General features: G+C 67.9%; 2 protein-coding genes across 4 annotated transcripts in view; both read right to left on the reverse strand.

The window, feature by feature from the left end:
• On the reverse strand, positions 1-4,691 carry CRIP2 (cysteine rich protein 2). The gene is made up of 8 exons (XM_055418689.2): positions 4,534-4,691; positions 1,576-1,670; positions 1,442-1,499; positions 1,044-1,184; positions 906-974; positions 735-829; positions 336-393; positions 1-263 (listed from the first exon to the last, which is right to left on the reverse strand). The coding sequence occupies exons 1-8, from the start codon at positions 4,574-4,576 to the stop codon at positions 196-198; spliced, it is 627 nt and encodes a 208-aa protein (XP_055274664.1). The 5' UTR covers positions 4,577-4,691; the 3' UTR covers positions 1-195.
• Positions 4,692-8,122: 3,431 nt separating this feature from the next.
• Positions 8,123-15,530, reverse strand: part of MTA1 (metastasis associated 1) — a 32,690-nt gene continuing 25,282 nt past the window's right edge. The window contains exons 11-21 of one of the 3 annotated variants that reach the window (XM_055418677.2): positions 14,426-14,500; positions 14,272-14,330; positions 13,772-13,887; positions 13,384-13,535; positions 13,084-13,273; positions 12,909-12,998; positions 12,040-12,192; positions 11,914-11,949; positions 9,217-9,248; positions 8,804-8,955; positions 8,123-8,719 (exon numbers count right to left, since the gene is read on the reverse strand). In XM_055418677.2, coding sequence (XP_055274652.1) covers positions 8,569-8,719; positions 8,804-8,955; positions 9,217-9,248; positions 11,914-11,949; positions 12,040-12,192; positions 12,909-12,998; positions 13,084-13,273; positions 13,384-13,535; positions 13,772-13,887; positions 14,272-14,330; positions 14,426-14,500 — 1,206 coding nt within the window. In that variant the 3' untranslated portion in view covers positions 8,123-8,568. Of the gene's footprint in view, positions 8,720-8,803; positions 8,956-9,216; positions 9,249-11,913; positions 12,193-12,908; positions 12,999-13,083; positions 13,274-13,383; positions 13,536-13,771; positions 13,888-14,271; positions 14,331-14,425; positions 14,501-15,530 lie in introns of those variants that run through there. The other 2 variants (XM_055418676.2, XM_088829804.1) reach the window with 2 other exon arrangements.

Consider the following 15,530-nt stretch of genomic DNA (forward strand, 5'->3'; position numbering starts at 1 on the left):
ACATGTGCGGCCAGGACGGAAGGGGCAGCGGGCAGTTGGAGACGCACAGGCGGATACACCCGGGGACGGGGCAGGGGCCTGGGGGCGGGCAGGGGCTCCCTCCTCCCCCAGCTCTCGGGCCCTGGACTTGCAGCTGCAGAGGCAGCCTGGGCAGCGGGCACTCTCCCCGCGCAGCCAAGCAGTGGGCCCGGGGGCCTAGGGCTGAGCTTTGCCTTCAGGGTCCTTGTCATAGATGTAGCTGCCCACGGCTCCCGTGTTCACTCCTGCAGAGAAAGACCGCTCGGTGGAGGGGAGGGCGGGAGGGGCCCGCGGCCCACACTCCGGCCCACACTCACCCTTGGGTCCGAAGAGTATTCCGTAGCAGGGCTTGTGGCAGTAGGGCTGGCCATCGTGCTAAGGACAGGGTGCGGGTGGTGAGAAGGGGGCCACAGACTCCACCCCACCGCCCCCGGTGGCCTCCTCCGCGTCCAGGCGCCCGGCTCCCTGAGCCCTCGGTTCCCGGGGCGGACCTGGAGGACGCAGCGCCAGCGCCGCCGCAGCCGCCGCCGCCCCGGCGTCCCGTCCGTGCGCACACGGCGCCAGGCCGGCCTCCAGGGGGCAGCGCGCGCCGCCCCTCCCGGCTCGCAGCCCCGCGGGCCCCGCCCCCCGGACCCTCATAGCGCCCCCCGACCCCCGCTCCCCGCCCCCCGGACCCCCGCCGCCCGCCTCGCCATCCGGGGCCGCGCGCCTCTCACCTCCGCGTGCCCGCCCGGGGTCAGCGTCTTCCCGCAGCGCTCGCAGCGCAGGCACGGCCGGTGCCAGTCCTTGCCCAGAGACGTCACCTTCTCGGCTGGGGAGGGGACAGAGGATGACGCCGGGGCGCCCGGGGGAGACCTCCCAGGCCCGGGCTGGGTGCGGCCACTCACCGAAGTAGACCCTCTTGTTGCAGCGAGGACACATGTTGGGCTCCCCGGTGAATGTGGTGACGCTGGAGGCTGAGAGGAGGGGTCAGGGTCTGCCGGCGCCCCGACCCCACCCCCGCGCCCCACACTCACCCCGCCCACCTTTGCTGGGCCCCTTCGGGGGGCCGCTGGCTTTCCGCTCCTCGGTTCGAGCCACCGGGACCTCGATGGGGCCGGTGACCTGGGGTCTCTCGGCAGAGGGCTTCTCGTAGATGTAGGAGCCGGCCCCTCCGATGTTCACCCCTGGGGGCGGCAGGCACTGGACGCGGGAGCCAGGGCCCTCCCCACCCCCGTGCCTCTCAGCCACCCCTAACTTCCCAGGAAGGCTCCTTCAGCAACGGGTGGAGGGGGTGGGGGAGGCCAGAAGCCCCCGCCCAGAGGGGAAGGCACGGAGGGTGCTTGTCCTTCCAGGAGGCAGGGCAAGGGGAGAATGGGACCCGGGCCATCTGAGCTGGGCAGGGTGTCCACACCGGCCCGGCCCATGGGGGGCCCAGCCTCACCTTTGGGTCCGAACAGCGTGGCATAGCAGGGCTTGTGGCAGAAGGGCTTTCCATCATGCTAGGCAGAGGGCAGGGGTTGAGGGCAGAGTCTGGCCCGGCTCCCCACGCCCTCCCTGCCTGGGGGAGCCACTCACCTCAGCGTGGCCCCCAGGGGTCAGTGTCTTGCTGCAGTGCTCACACCGGAGGCAGAATCTGTGCCAGTCTTTGCCCAGGGAGCTCACCTTCTCAGCTGGGCGGGAGGGCAGTGTCAGGGCAGCACCCCCCACGCTCAGCCCCCGCTGCCCCCCAGGTCCCGGGTAGCCTCGGCACCTGGGTCTCCTCCACCCCCCAGGAGCCGTGTGGCCGCCCCCACCATCCGCTCCTCATCACCCTGGGTCACTGCTTGGACCAGGCAACCTGGACGGGCTTCCAGCTCAAACCTGCCCCTCCCTGACACATGCCGCACACACCTGCCCCCTCACATGGCCCCAGACCCTCCAGGAGGGCCCTACAGGAGCTGGCAGAGCCTCAGCCCTACTGAGGGGAGTGGCCCCAAGCCTCCAGATCCCCAGTCGAGAGGCCAGTCCCTGTGGCCCCGTAGGGGACAGGGCAGGGTGCTGACTGTCCATATTTGGCCTCCTCACCCTAAGCTCCGAGAGCACCGCCCCCTCCTGCCTCCGGCTTTGGCGCCCAAGGTCTGAGGCCAGCTGCTAAGGGTCACGTTGGGGGCCCTCCCTGCCCCCTGCCTCCTCCCACTCCAGGGCTGCTGGGCCATCTCCCAGTGGACGGAAGCTGGGGCTTCCCCAGGGAAGTACAGCAGGAAAAGGGCGGAGGACGGGGCAGGAAGCCGCTGGAGCCGAGCTGGAATCCTCCCGACTGGAAGGGGCCTGGCCAGAGGCAAGGGGAGGAGAGGGGTGGGTGGGCTGGGGACCTTCCGCTCGGGCAGGACCTGACCAGGGAGCGGGGACTCCTTCCCAGAGCAGCCCCTGCTTGGGTCAGGCCTCCCCCAGGGCACCAGGAGGGCGGCGAGTGGGGGCCGGACCAGGACACCCCCAGTCCCAGGAGGACTGTGGAGGCTCCTGGAGGACAGCTCGTGCTCCTGGTGGCTCAGGTTCGGGGCTCTGAGTTCTGGCTCCAGTGGCCCTGGTGGCACCTGCTGGCCTGGCCAGGGGCAGCCTCTGGGACCCCCACCCACCACCCCCTTCCCAGGGGCACCGCAGGCTTATAGATCTTTCTGGCCACTCCACCCTAGGAGGCTGGGACTCAGGCTGGCCAGGCCTCCCGCAGGTCCATGCCAGGGCAGACAGGAGCTGGCTGAGCCCAAGGCGGGCTCAGATCCCATGCCAGCCTGGCATCCTCTCCCAGATCTCCCGCTGGCCAGTGGTGGCCGAGGCAGCTGCAGCTCAGGGCTGCCAGAACTATGCTGCTCTGGCTAGCTGTTAGGCTGTGGCCACTCGGGGGCAGGGGAATGACCCTCGGACCCACCGGGCAGGTCAATGGCCACACATTACCAGCCCAAGTTGGGAAGGCAGAATCAACCGAGTCTAATGGCTTGGAAAGGGACCAGCTCCCACCGGTTGCAGCTGTCGGGGACACAAAGACAGCACCCTGCGGTCACTGTGGGGGGCCCTGGCCGGCTCCTCTGTGCGCCCACTGGGGTGCAGCCCGACTTGGGGTGGCAGCGTCCTGGCCCCGCCCCTTCCTCCACCAGGGCCTCCAGACCAGGAGAGAAGCCAGCCTTTGTTTTCTGCTGGGAGCCAGCAGCCGCCCAAGCAGGCAGAAGCACTTTTCCGGGTTGTCCACGGGGCTGTTGGCCCACCCCTGAGCTGGCCTGGCCCGGCGCAAAGATGTGGGCTGTGGGGCTGGCAGGATGGCCCTGGGGCTGGCCCCTACCCTGAGCCTTACAGGGGTGAGCACTGTCCGGGATGGGGACCAAGGGCTGGGCGGGCTCCCCAGCAAGCAGCCGGAAGCCCCGCGGCCTCCAGCCAGGCCAGAAGCACTCCAGGCCAAATCCGGTCCCTCCCCTCTGGGAACAGCAAACAACGGCCTGCGCCTCCTCCTCCCACCCATTCACAGGGAAACCAAGGGGCCATCTTCACCTCAGCCAGTCCCCACCCCAGACCCTGACCACCGCCCCGAGGATGATGAGAGAAGGGTCTTCTCTCTGTCCCTGTCTCTCCTGCTCTTCTGGCTTGTGCCACCAAGTGTCTGTGTGAGCGCTGGTGGGAGGCTCAGTGGGCAGGGACCCTGGCAAAGTGGGGGAGAGGGCCAGCCAGGGTGAGGGAGGGTGGGGGAGTGAGCCAGACCCCAGGGTAGGAGTGCCAGCAAGTGGGTGCGCCCATGGGGGGCACTCTCCGCCAACCCAGGGAGCGTCCAGGCAGAGACAGGCTCTCCTCCCCACTCCCTCCTCCTGGATGCCACTGTTCTGACCTTGAAAAGGTAGGGGGCCTGGTCACCTGGGTTCCAGCGTCCTCTCCTGCTTGTGGGGGTTCACTCCTCACCCCAACCGCAGGAGAGTCCAGGGGGAACTTGCGCCAAGAAAAGGAGCCAGTCGGAATGTGTAAGAGATGGAGGCCAAGGTCGCCCCCGCATGGGCTGAATCCAGACAGAGCCTAGACCTGGCCCAGCGTGGGCAGAGGTTGGGGCTGGAGTTGGGGGTCATGAAGCCAGCCGGCCCGGCCACGTGTCCGTGGGTGGCGCGACTGGGGTCCCAGCGAAAGGGCAGAGAAAGGCGGGAGCGCGCTAGACGCGCGCAGAGCTTGCTGCTGCGCCCGACCCCGCCCCGCTGGGCACCGCCAGGCAGGACCGCGACCGCCCCGCGAGCGCGAAGCGCTCCCCCAAGCCCGGCCGCTTTCTGTAGGGTCCACGCGCCCCCGCCCGCCCGGCCTCGGGCCCCCGCCTCGACCCCGCCGGCCACTTTGGGGGTTCGGGCGTGGCCGCCCCCAGCTCGCCGCCGCTCCACCCTCCGGCCGCACCCGCGTGGGCAGCGGACGAGCCGGATCCGGGCCGGGCATCCTGGGCGGCGGCCGGGCGCTGGCCGACGAGCGCCGGGGGCTCGCGGCTCTGCAGCGGGGAGCTGACCCCAGGGGCGGCGGCCGGGCCCGAGCACTCACCGAAGTACACGGTCTTGTCGCACTTTGGGCACTTGGAGGCCATGGTCCGCACGCCCAGTCGCCCCGCGTCCTCCGCGCGCGCCCGTCTGCCCGCCGCAGCCGCCGCCTCTGCCGCGCCCGCCCCGCCCGCCCGGCTGTCCGCTCGCCCATTGGTCTGCGGCCGGGGCGGGGCATCGGGAGCCCGCCCCCGGGGCCCGGCCGCCCGGGACGCCGCGGGGGCAGGGGCGCACCTGCCGGGCGGCCTGGGGCCTTCGCGACCCGCCGGGCGCCCCTTGGCCTCGCGCGCGGGGGGGCCTCTACCGGGCCCCTCGGTCCTCGCCTGTTTCCGTGGCAACTTCGGGGCAACCGGCTGGGCCGCGGGCGGGGCTGGGACTCCGCGGCCTCTGACGGGGGGCGCCCTGGCCAGCGGGGCCTCGGCCCGGAAGGGCGACGTCGGGACACGCAGACCGACGCCCCGACGGCGCAGCAGCCCGCCCGGCCCGGTGCTGGCGTCCGGGTCCCCAGAGGACCCCACCCGACCCTGCTGCGCGCCGCCGCCCGCTTCCCTTTGTTGCTTGGTTTCTATAGCAACGGCCTAGCTCTGGGACAGGAGCGGGATTCGGGCGGGAGCGCCACCCGGTCCAGGCCCGGTCCCGGCCCCGCCTAACACTGTCAGTGGTGCTGGAGGCTCAGCGGGTGGAGGGCAGGGCCTCCGCCACTTCCAAAAACAGCGCGAGAGAAACTGCTGGAAGGGGGTGAGGGAGGGTGTGCCTGGCAGCGAGGGGGCCCGCGGTGTGTGCAGCAGGCTCTGAAGGCGCCCTCCCCAAGCTCTCCCACCCGAGGGCGATGGTGGGGGAGCCGGGAGACAGGAGGCGTGGGGCCCCTGGGGTGCCCCCTCTGCGGGCGCTGCGGCCACGTGGGCAGACGCTGCCACCTGCATTCCATGCTGTCCCGCCCTGGACGCCCGCCCCATCTCTCCTCCGGACCCAGTAGCGTTGGGCCCAGGGCTTCTGACCTCTGCCTGCTGGCCCCAGAGCCTCCTCCTGGAGGGCTGGGGAGCTAGGGGTCTGCCAGCACTCAGGGCCTCTCCCCAGGGGGCCTCTGGCCCCTGCCAGCATGACTGCCTGGCCTTTCCCACCCCTCCCTGCCTCTGTCTGGCACCATGCAGAACCCCCCTCCCCCAAGACCCAGGGTCTGGGGACCTGGAGGTCGCAGCGGTCATCTCCCAGGGGTTCTGCCTTCTCATCAGCTCTTTCCTGGGCCTCCATCCCCGCTGAACCTCAGGTCTGGCAGATGGACAGACGCCTAAGCCCAGATGACTGGGTCCAGTCTGGGCAGCGGGCTCCAGCTCCCTCACCCCCTGCCCTGTGTCTCTGAGGCTCTGTTCTGGACGCTGGGTCCCCCCACGCCCAGTTCCTCTCCCTGGCGGCCTCCAGGGCCTGCTTCTGGCCCCTGGTGCCAGTGTGTTCAGAATGGGTGAGGGAACTGGTCTCGCAGGGCAATTTCACGGCAGCCCCACCTGCCCTGCTCCCTGAGGTGACCCTCCTCCCCACTCCCTGAGGTGCCCCCCCCACACTCACACCCTTCAGCCACTGCTATTTCCATAACTGAGGACAAGAGCGCTCAAGCTGCCGGCCAGCGGGCGGGCGCCCTCTCCCTGCTCTCGGCTCTGGCCCTGAGCCAGCCGGGGTGGAGACTGGAGAGGAGGCCTCAGTGGGCCCCTCCTGGGCAAGGTGGCCTGCAGGTCATCCCTTCCCAACCCGCTCTCCGCTCAGGCTGGGTGTCCGGTGTCTCTGAATAATTCACAGGCCCCTACTCGGCACCCCGTACCAGGTGCTCTGAGCTTGGGAGCCCCCGGGACCCCAGGGTATCAGCCTGTGCGACTCCACCCCGCCCTGAAATTTGCAGGACTGCTGTTGAGGGCAGGCTGAGCACAGGAGCCCTCTCAAGGAGGCTACCTGGGGGCCCCAGCCCTGCTTGGAGAAGGGGTGGAGCCTAGGAATGGCATTCAGCCTTGGAAGAGGCCCTGGGCAGGGGTGGGCAGCACGGGCACCCCGCCTCCCAGCTGCGGGGCTTGGGCTGATGCGCTGGGCTGTGCGGGGCCAGCTGGGAAGGGGCACTGATCAGTGGACACAGAGCCCCGTCTCAGAGCGAGGCTGGGCAGGCACAGGCCATGGGGCTGAGTGAGGACAGTGGGCGCTGGCCAGCGTGGGGGCAGGTCCCTCCCGCGAGGCTGCAGTGGAGCAGTGTCCTTGCAGCACTGGCAAATGGCACATGAGAGGCCAGGCTCACGCTCCTGCAGGGCCCCCAGGGCTGTGCCCAGTGGCGAGGAGTGGGAGGTCCCAGGCAGGGCAGGCTTGCATGCCGAGTCCCTTGTGGGGACATGCCCACCTGAGATGCCCTTGGCCCTGGGGGCTGGATGCTGCAGGCCCCTGCCGGGCCCACAGGAGCCGGGCAGATGACTAACACTCAGGTTCTCAAGAAATCACTCCCCCTCGCCAGCACACACCTCCCACCCCACTTCTAGGCCCGGCACAGACCTCTCAGACTCGCAGTCCAGGCCCTGCCGGGAACAGTGCTGGGGCAGGGGAGGGGACCCCAGCCCTCCTGAGGGCCTGCCTGTCTGGGCAGGGGGAGGGCCCGGCTTTGGGGAGGCCTCCCCTCCCCTCCCCACCACAAGGGAGGAAGGTAGTGTCTTCGTCAAGGTCACCAGCCTGGCCTCCCAGCCCTACCACTGGAGCTGGGGGATGGGCGGGTGTGGGGCCAGCCGTGGTGGGTGGCGTGCCCCAAGCTTTCCTGACACCCTGGCCTGCCACCCAGCGGGGCCCACAGCAGGCCCTTGGACACCAGGACACCCCTTATCTGTCCCCAGTAAGGCAGCAGAGTGGCTTCTATTTTAATTCTCCAGCCGAGATGTCCACACATCACAGTGGGGCTGGAGGCACAGCAGGCAGAGCTCAGGAAGGGGCCCCTCTGAGGGCCTTGCAGACCCCTCCCTCCAGCATCTAGCCTGGATGCACCTGTCCAGTGGGCTTGGAGCAGGTGTGCAGGGGGCCGGACCACGGCAGGGTTTCTGAGAACGGACTTGCTGAAATCTGAGCAAACTCTCCCGGAGGAAACAGCACACCTGCTTTGGGCAGCCCCAAGGCTCCTGGCAGCCATCCGCAGACAGCTGCAGCGGGCTCTGCCAGGCCAGCCAGCAGCCCGGCTGCCCCTGCTACCCTGGCTGCCCCAGCAGGGGAGTCGGCACCTGCCAGTCCGGGTCCCAGGCCAGACCTGGACCACCCCTGCCTTGGACAGACACGGCGTGTCAGCTCCCCACGTGGGAGCCCTGAGCCCCAGTGGACCTTTCTCTGCTCCTAGGGGTCAGGTGGTGGGCACGGGCCCAAGGTGAGGCAGCAGGGGAGCCCCCAGGCCAGCCTGCGGGGCCCACATGCTGCTGCCCAGGCTTCTCCCTGGACATCCCAACACCGGGCAGACCCAGACAAGGGGAGGCTTCCAGACCCACTGAGGGCAGGTGGGGGGCACTGGGCTCCTCTGAAGTGACGGGAGTGCAGCAGGCCCGAGACAGGGGGATGGACTGAGGACAAAACACACAGGAAGGGCTGGCTGGATTTTTGTTTTTATAAGTTTTTTTTCCTTTGTTTTTTTTAATATGAAAATTACTTGAAAAGACAAGGGGCCAACCCCACCAGGCAGCTCGGCCGGCCGCTGGCCACGCCGATCCTAACATTCCAGGTGTAAGTTACAGAGCTTAAGTTCATCTACAAAAAAGTAATAAAAATAAAATTTAAAATGGCACCTTCAACAGAAACAACAAAACTCCGGGCCGGCCCTTGAGCCCACGTGGGGGGCAGGCACTCGGGCGGCTCCTCAGCTCCGCTCTGGCCAAAAAGTAAACACAAAGCTAAAAAAACGACTCCCCGGCGGGTCTGGAGTAAGTCGGGCGCTCCTCCCCCGTGTGGCCGAGGGGCAGTTTCTCTGCGGGTGAGGGCGGGCGGGGGCACTACCAAAACCTGGCGGGCGTGGTCTGCGGCCAGAGGGCCGCTGGGCGGCCTAGTCCTCGATGACGATGGGCTCGTCGTTGACGGGCGCGGGCGGGGGCGGCCGCAGCGGCAGGGCCTGGCTCGGGCGCAGGGCGATGGGCTTGTAGGGCCTGCGGGCCGCGCGCTTGGTCTCGGAGGACGAGAGCAGCTTGCGGATCTTCCTGTGGTGGAGCCGGGCAGTGAGGCGGGCGGGCAGCTCAGCACGGAGCCCCACCCCTGCAGGCCCTGCCCGCCCGGCTCCCCACCTGGTCTCCTCGGTAGCCATGTAGAACACGTCATCGGGGGCGTCGATCCAGTTCATCCGCCGCCGCTTGACGGGGGGCAGTGAGCCCCCCCGGATGAGGCGCACCTTGGTGGGGTACGCCTTCCCGTTGAGCAGGAGGTTCCGGCTTGGTCCCTGCGGAGGGGCAGGCCTGAGAGGGGAGCTCGGGGCCTCCACATGGCACCCAGAAGCCCCACGGTGACCGTCCCAGGGGCAGTGTGGGCAGGGGCACCCGAAGGGTCACGAAGACCCCGTAAGGACCCCGACACCTGCCCCTGCTCGGGTCCCCAGGGGCCTCCCAGACGCTCCCACAGCGCCGGGCAGGGCTGGGCGCCTCCCCGCTGAGGCCCGCGGGAGCGTGTGTGTGCGAGCGTGTGGACAGGGCCCTGTGCTCACCATGTGCCTTGTCTGTCCGTGGTTCGCCAAACCTGACAGGAGGAAGGAGGAAAGGCCGTGAGGCCCCCGCGGGGACGTGCCGCACCCGCACGAGTGCCAAGGGCCCAGAGGAGACGCAGGAAGCCCAGGGCTACATCTCCCCAGAGCTGCAGCCCACACCCAGGTGGGCCTCAGCTCCCAAGTCCTGGCCTCGCCCAGGTGGCTCTCAGGGGCCCCTGGGGGGCAGAAGGAGAGTGCAGGAGCCTCGGATCTGAGCTCACTCCCTTGAGGAACCAGGATCACTGCGGCCTGGTTTACAGAGCAGCCAAGTGACACCTGGCACAGCTATATATACAACGGCAACAGGGAGCTCCTCTGCAGGACAGCCACTCCCTGGGCTCAGACTTCACCAGACTTCCCCCCAAGGGGCTCCCAGTCCCCAGCGTGGACCTGGGGCCAGGTGCCCTGTGGGAAGCTGATGGAAGTGCCCAGGAGAGATCAATCCACTCTGTGGTTGGGGTTCTGGAGGTGAAAGCTGCTACCAGTGGCTCAGAAAAGACACTGTCCCAGGTCACAGGCTGTACCCTCAATGGGAACCAAAATGACCCCAACTCACAAATGCACATGTAGTGTGTCTACGCGCGTGGCCATGAGAGCGTCAGTATGAGTACACAGGTCTGAGTGTGTCGGTGAGTATGTGACCTGTGAACACATGTTGGTGTGTGTACACGGGCCCACGAGCATGTCAGTGCGTACACGGGCCCGCAAGCGTGTTGGGGTGTGTGCATGTGGCTGTGAGCGTGCCAGTGTGCATCTACGTGGTCACGTAGACAGTCTCCATCACCTGCATCCTGCCACACACATCTAGCTCCTCCCAAAAGTGCTTCCTGACCAAGATCTGTCTCTAGATGAGCCTGGAACAGCTGTCCAGCCCCGCTTTGCAGCACCTCCTAACTTGGGGTACCCAGGGCCCCAGCACCCAGCCTGCAGCGCTCATGAGCTGTCCACAGCTGTACACAGCACTCAAGGCTCTGTGCTACTTACCCAGGTAGGTGCCTACCAGAGGGACGGGTGGCGGAGAGAAGAAAGCACACAGTTAGCTTGCGGGGGGGGGTACACGCGGGGTCCTGGGCTGGAGGAAGCCACAGGCCACGGAGGGCCAGGCTAGGGAGTTAAGGCCTCTTGGGGTCAAGGCCCTGGCCGAGAGCCAGCTCCTGCCATCCGCTGCTGATCCGGCCGCCACACGGCACCCTAGCAGGCCTGAGTGCGGCCTCTGACACCCACCCGGAACCGAGGGCTGGGGCTGAAGTAGCTACGGGAACACGTGGATTTTGGAAAAAGTGACGGAAGTGAATAGTGTTTATCCCCCTGCTATCAAGAGCTCTTTACAAGTCAAGCCTTAAGCCCCAAGCCCTGTTGATAAGACCCGCTTCCCCTCCTGTGGGATGTAGGCAGACAACCGGACTGGCCGCTCTGCAGAGACCAGGGGCTGTGGGAACCCCCCAAGGATGGCTCTGGGGGAAGGGGGAGGTCAGCGAGGGGGAGAGACTAAAGTGAGCTGACGCCCCATTAAGGGGTCAGAGGCAAGGCAGCAGGGGGGCTGGGACGGGAAGAGTCTGTGTCCAGATGGGGTGAGAAGACCTGACCTCAGTGCCACTGGCAGACCCTCAGCATGTGCCTGCCGGGCTCCCAGACACAGTGAGATGGGCGTGTCCAGGGGACCGGGCTGGGCCAGATAGCCACTGCCTTACACCACCTCCCAGAGATCCAAGAACCAAGCCCGGGTCAGCCTCCTGGGCCGGCAGGTCTCCAGTCCTGAGACTGGGGAGGGTTCCGACCACGTCCATGCTGGCTGCCCATGATGTGGGGGTACCCACGCCGGACCTGACCTTGCTGCTGGGAGGGGCTGGCAGGAGGAGCTCTGAGTGCGTTCCCCTAAGTTCCCCTTCCGTTCACCTTCCCCTCACCGGTGAACACAGGCTGACCGTTGGGGGCACTGGGCCCCACAAGGCTGAAATGCCCCTCACTGGCACCGTGGTGAGCCTGACTAGAACAGCCCAGGACCACAAAAGCCCCTCCCCCACTGAGAAAGCAAAAGCCAGCCCTGGGCAGGCGAGGGAGTCACACTCCGGAGGCCAATGCCAGTCGCACCCGATGGCAGGAAGGCCCCACAGTGGCCTGCCCTGGCGCATGCCCCCCCCAAGTGGGACAGGGCCCCGCGGTCTCAGGCCTGGTTGCACCTCCCCATGGGGCCCTGGCCTGGGCGTTCCCTGGGCCTCGCAGACCCCCACCCAGCCATGCCAGCCACTCCACAGCTCTGTCCCGTTAGCGCCCGAGGGGTCGGGGTCCCACAGCCCCCACCAGGCAGGGTGCGGGCAAGGTCACAAGCACAGGGCAGGCGGCCACACGAGCTGAGGCTGACAGCATGCGGGCGGGCACAGCGTGGCAGCAGCCAGTGCGGGCGGGCAGCAGGGGCACCAGGGCCGCCCGACGGAGGACAGTCCACTGACCGGCGCTGGGCCTGAACGGAGGGGCACTTCGTGAGCTGGGGCACCCGGGTGGGGGGCGGGGTGGCTCCCGGGTCTCTGCCGTGGCAGGTGGGTCGGGGGGTGGCGGGGCGCGGCCCAGCCCGCGTGGACTGCCCTGGACGTGCCCTGAGCCGTCCGCCGCACACGCGTGAGCACAGCACACAGGCGGGCGTGGAGGGCTGGGCCTTACCCCTACTGGGCATCAAGAGGCGCTTCTTCACGTTGCCTGGCAGCGCCCGGCGGCAGGAGAGAGGAGAGAACACACGGTCAGCGGGCGCGGGCACGGCGGGGCCGGCCCCCCAGGCGCCCCACTCACCGTCAACCCCGTTGTGCTGCTCGTAGCTTCTCTTGCCCAGGATGGTGGGGGAGCCGTTGTTGATGACGGGGGCCGACTTGGCAGGGGTCAGGCTGCTGAGCACGCCGGACACGCTCTTCACTGGGTCGGGCTTGGGGGGGCGGGGGTGCGTCTCTGCAGGGCCAACACGGGCGAGTGGGCACACGGCTGCTCCTCAGCTGCAGCCCCACCACCCGGGAGGGCGCGCGCAGCCCAGGCCCGGCGGGCACGCCGGTGTGGCGCCCTGGGCACCCTGAGGGCAGGGACAGAGGATGGGGGTAGGCCCCTCGGCCCAGCCGACTGGCCCACCGGCGACCACCAGCAGCCCACAGGCTCTGAATCCCCATAAACGAGCAGGTCCCCTTAGTAGTCACCAAGCTGACAGCCCAGGCTGGCCACTGGCCAGATGATGAACTAAGGGCCCCGTCAGCTGACTGCAAACAGGTCAGCAAGCCTGCTCCAGGAGGCGTAGGTCCACATCTGCCAAGCACCCCAGCCCTCAGCAGCTCTCAGGGGCGAGAGCCCAGACAGCAGGAGGGGCCATAGCCGCCTGTGTGTCCTGGGAGCCCGCCAGCTCCCAGCGTCCTTCACAAGGGAATGCGGGCACGGGGGGAGGGACGGAATCCCAGCCCAGCCCAGTAGAGCAGAGGGCAGCGGACAAGCGGGGTGCTCAAGGCCCCAGGCCGCCCTTCTTTGCATCCCTCCCAGCGGGGCACGCCTCCCACCCAGCCGGGAGCCCACCCTGGAGGGAATAGCATGGGGAAGACCACTCCGAATCCTCACAGGAGCCTGCGGGGAGTGGGGGCGGGCGAGGCGACCCTGCGGAGGGCGGGGCAGGAGGGTAGGCTCACCGAGGAACCGCAGCACGGCCTCCAAGGGCTTCCGCGTGGCCTGCTTCAGCACCAGCGGGCTCTGGGAGGCTTCCGGCAGCCGAGCCGTGCCTGCGGGGGGCCAGGGTCAGTGTGCTCGCCCCCCGGCAGCACCACCACCCCGCCTGCCCGCCCGCCTGCCCCAGGAAACACTCACACTCGGCCTTGATGGCCGCGCTGTTGATGGGCATGTAGGGGTGGCGGGCGGCGTGCCAGGGGCGCAGGATCTCGCGGCACAGGCGCCGGGCGATGCGCGTGAGCTTGGTGGTGTGCAGGTAGAAGGCCTGTCTCGTCTTCATGGCGAACTTGGGGCTCCCGCTGCTCCGCGCTGGGATGCCGTGGGGGCTCTGCGGAAGGGGGCGCGCCGCCCCGACACAGCGCCATGACCGCGGGCCGGGTCGCAGCGGAAGGGCGCGCGGGCGGGCGGGGTGGGGCGGGGCGCGCGGGCGGGGCTTACCATGTTACTGCGGTTGGGTCCCGGCCTCTCTCCATCTAACCGGGTTGGCATTTTCAAGCCACCATATTTCTTCCAATATGTCCAACAAGACGCGCAGAGGCGACACTGCATGTTAGGGGGACCCCAAGAATACCACTGGTAAGACTGGGTGGCTACGGACAACAAAGTTGAAAATAGACGGATTCTTAAGCAGAACCAGTGACGGCAAAGAGCATTCCACAGCTGTCGCCCGCCCACACCACCCCGGACCCGGGCACCGTTCTCCCCTCACTCCCCCATCAGGGCTCCTCCAGGCAGAGTGCGACCCCCGCCCCCAGGCCGGTCAGTCCCCGGGATGGTGCAGGGGTGCCCAGGGCCGCGGACTAGGGTGTGCCTGGGGGGGACTTACTATAACAGCTCTCGCAGGCCCGGCCGGCCCCAGGGCTCTGGCCTGGTGGCCCCGCACCATTCACCACGCCCGCCTTGACATTGTTGACGCTGATCTGGTTCGGGTTTGGCTTGTTACTTGGGTAAGGGAGAGAGGGAGGGCGTCACGGGAGCACGGAGCCCCGGCGCGCTGCTCTGGGACCCTGGCATCCCCGTCCTCACCCGCCTGGCCGCAGGGCTGCCACCAACCCCAGCTCTCTCCCCGCGGGCTTCGGTCAGAGTCTGACCCCAGGCGGGACGGCTTCCAGCCTCCGCTCCCGGTACTGCCTGGCTGGCCAAGGGAGAGCCAGGGCCGGGTCCTGCCCTCCTGCCACCCCTGCCATCCTGGGCTTCGAGGACAGGCCCCCGACGCGCCCAGACTCTGAGTCAAGGAGGCACTACCTGGCCACGTGAGGCCAGCGGCGGGCCTGGCCCACCCGGGGACGTGGAGGCACAGGGGCAGTGCTCTGCGGGTGCACTTACTAGTTGGGGATATAAACTTGCTTTAACTTGCTCTCCGCTTCAGCCGCTTTCAAGCGTTTCTTAAAACAAAGAACACAGGGTCAGAGGCCGGCAGCTGGGTCTGCAGAGGGGAGCCCGCGCCGCGCCGGCTGCCCTCACCTGCGGCTGCCCTCACCTGCTGCACGTATCTGTCGGTGGTCTTCCACATGTAGTAGTACTCGATGATGCTGGTCAGCGACTTCCAGGGGAGCTGCGGAAGGGGGCGTGTCAGCGGGGGCGGGGCCTGCTGGGCCCCGCCCAGGTTCGCCCTCTCCTGGGCAGACAACACAGCAAAGCTCCCCCCAGGTTCCATTCCTGCCAGAGCGCCTGCGCCCTGCTGGCAGGCTGGCTGGGTGGGTGCTCCCGCCCCTGGTGCACAGTGCCAGGGTTGGGGGGACAGGGAGGAGGCACCCAGGCCCTCGTTCCCTCCAGGCTGCCAGCTGCGCGCTCTGCTCCCGCTGTTCTGGTGTCACCCCGGGCTCACAGGCCAAGCCCAAGTACAGCAGGGCTCCCGCCACCTGCAGGCATTCCCTCCTGTAAGCACGTTCACCCACAACATCCGTTGGAGTGAGTCGATCGCAGGCTATGTGTCTCCTGCACCTGGGCCGTCACACGGGAGCATGAGGGGCCCAGGACCTGTGGGGGGGCGCGCTCCGTTTATTTCTGGTGAGGAAGCCTTGCCGCCCTGCTGAGATTTTGGCACATTCTAGTGTGTCGGTCCAGAGAAGGCAATGGCACCCCACTCCAGTACTCTTGCCTGGAAAATCCCATGGATGGAGGAGCCTGGTGGGCTGCAGTCCATGGGGTCGCCAAGAGTCAGACACGACTGAACGACTTCACTTTCACTTTTCACTTTCATGCATTGGAGAAGGAAATGGCAACCTACTCCAGCGTTCTTGCCTAGAGAATCCCAGGGACGGCGGAGCCTGGTGGGCTGCCGTCTATGGGGTCCCACAGAGTCGGACACGACTGAAGTGACTTAGCAGCAATAGCAGCAGCAGTGTGTCGGTCAAGGGGCTGGCTTGGGGTTCAGCCTACACCCGTGGCACCACAGCTCTGCAGGGCCCTCTGAGGGCCTCCGGGCCACACCACTTTTCTACCTCCGGCAGTGAGCCTGGCACCAGCTTCATCTGTCCCAGTGGAGATGCTGCTGGGCATCAGACACGGGCAAGGCAGCTGCATCCCGGCCTCTCCCCGGGGCTCATGGTCAGGCCAGCCAGCTGCCCTGCTGCCCTCTCTGC

This window comes from Moschus berezovskii, chromosome 21 (genome assembly GCF_049115385.1).
Source record: "Moschus berezovskii isolate FMDL1 chromosome 21, NW_MosBer_1.0, whole genome shotgun sequence".
NCBI classification, from domain to species: Eukaryota; Metazoa; Chordata; class Mammalia; order Artiodactyla; family Moschidae; genus Moschus; species Moschus berezovskii.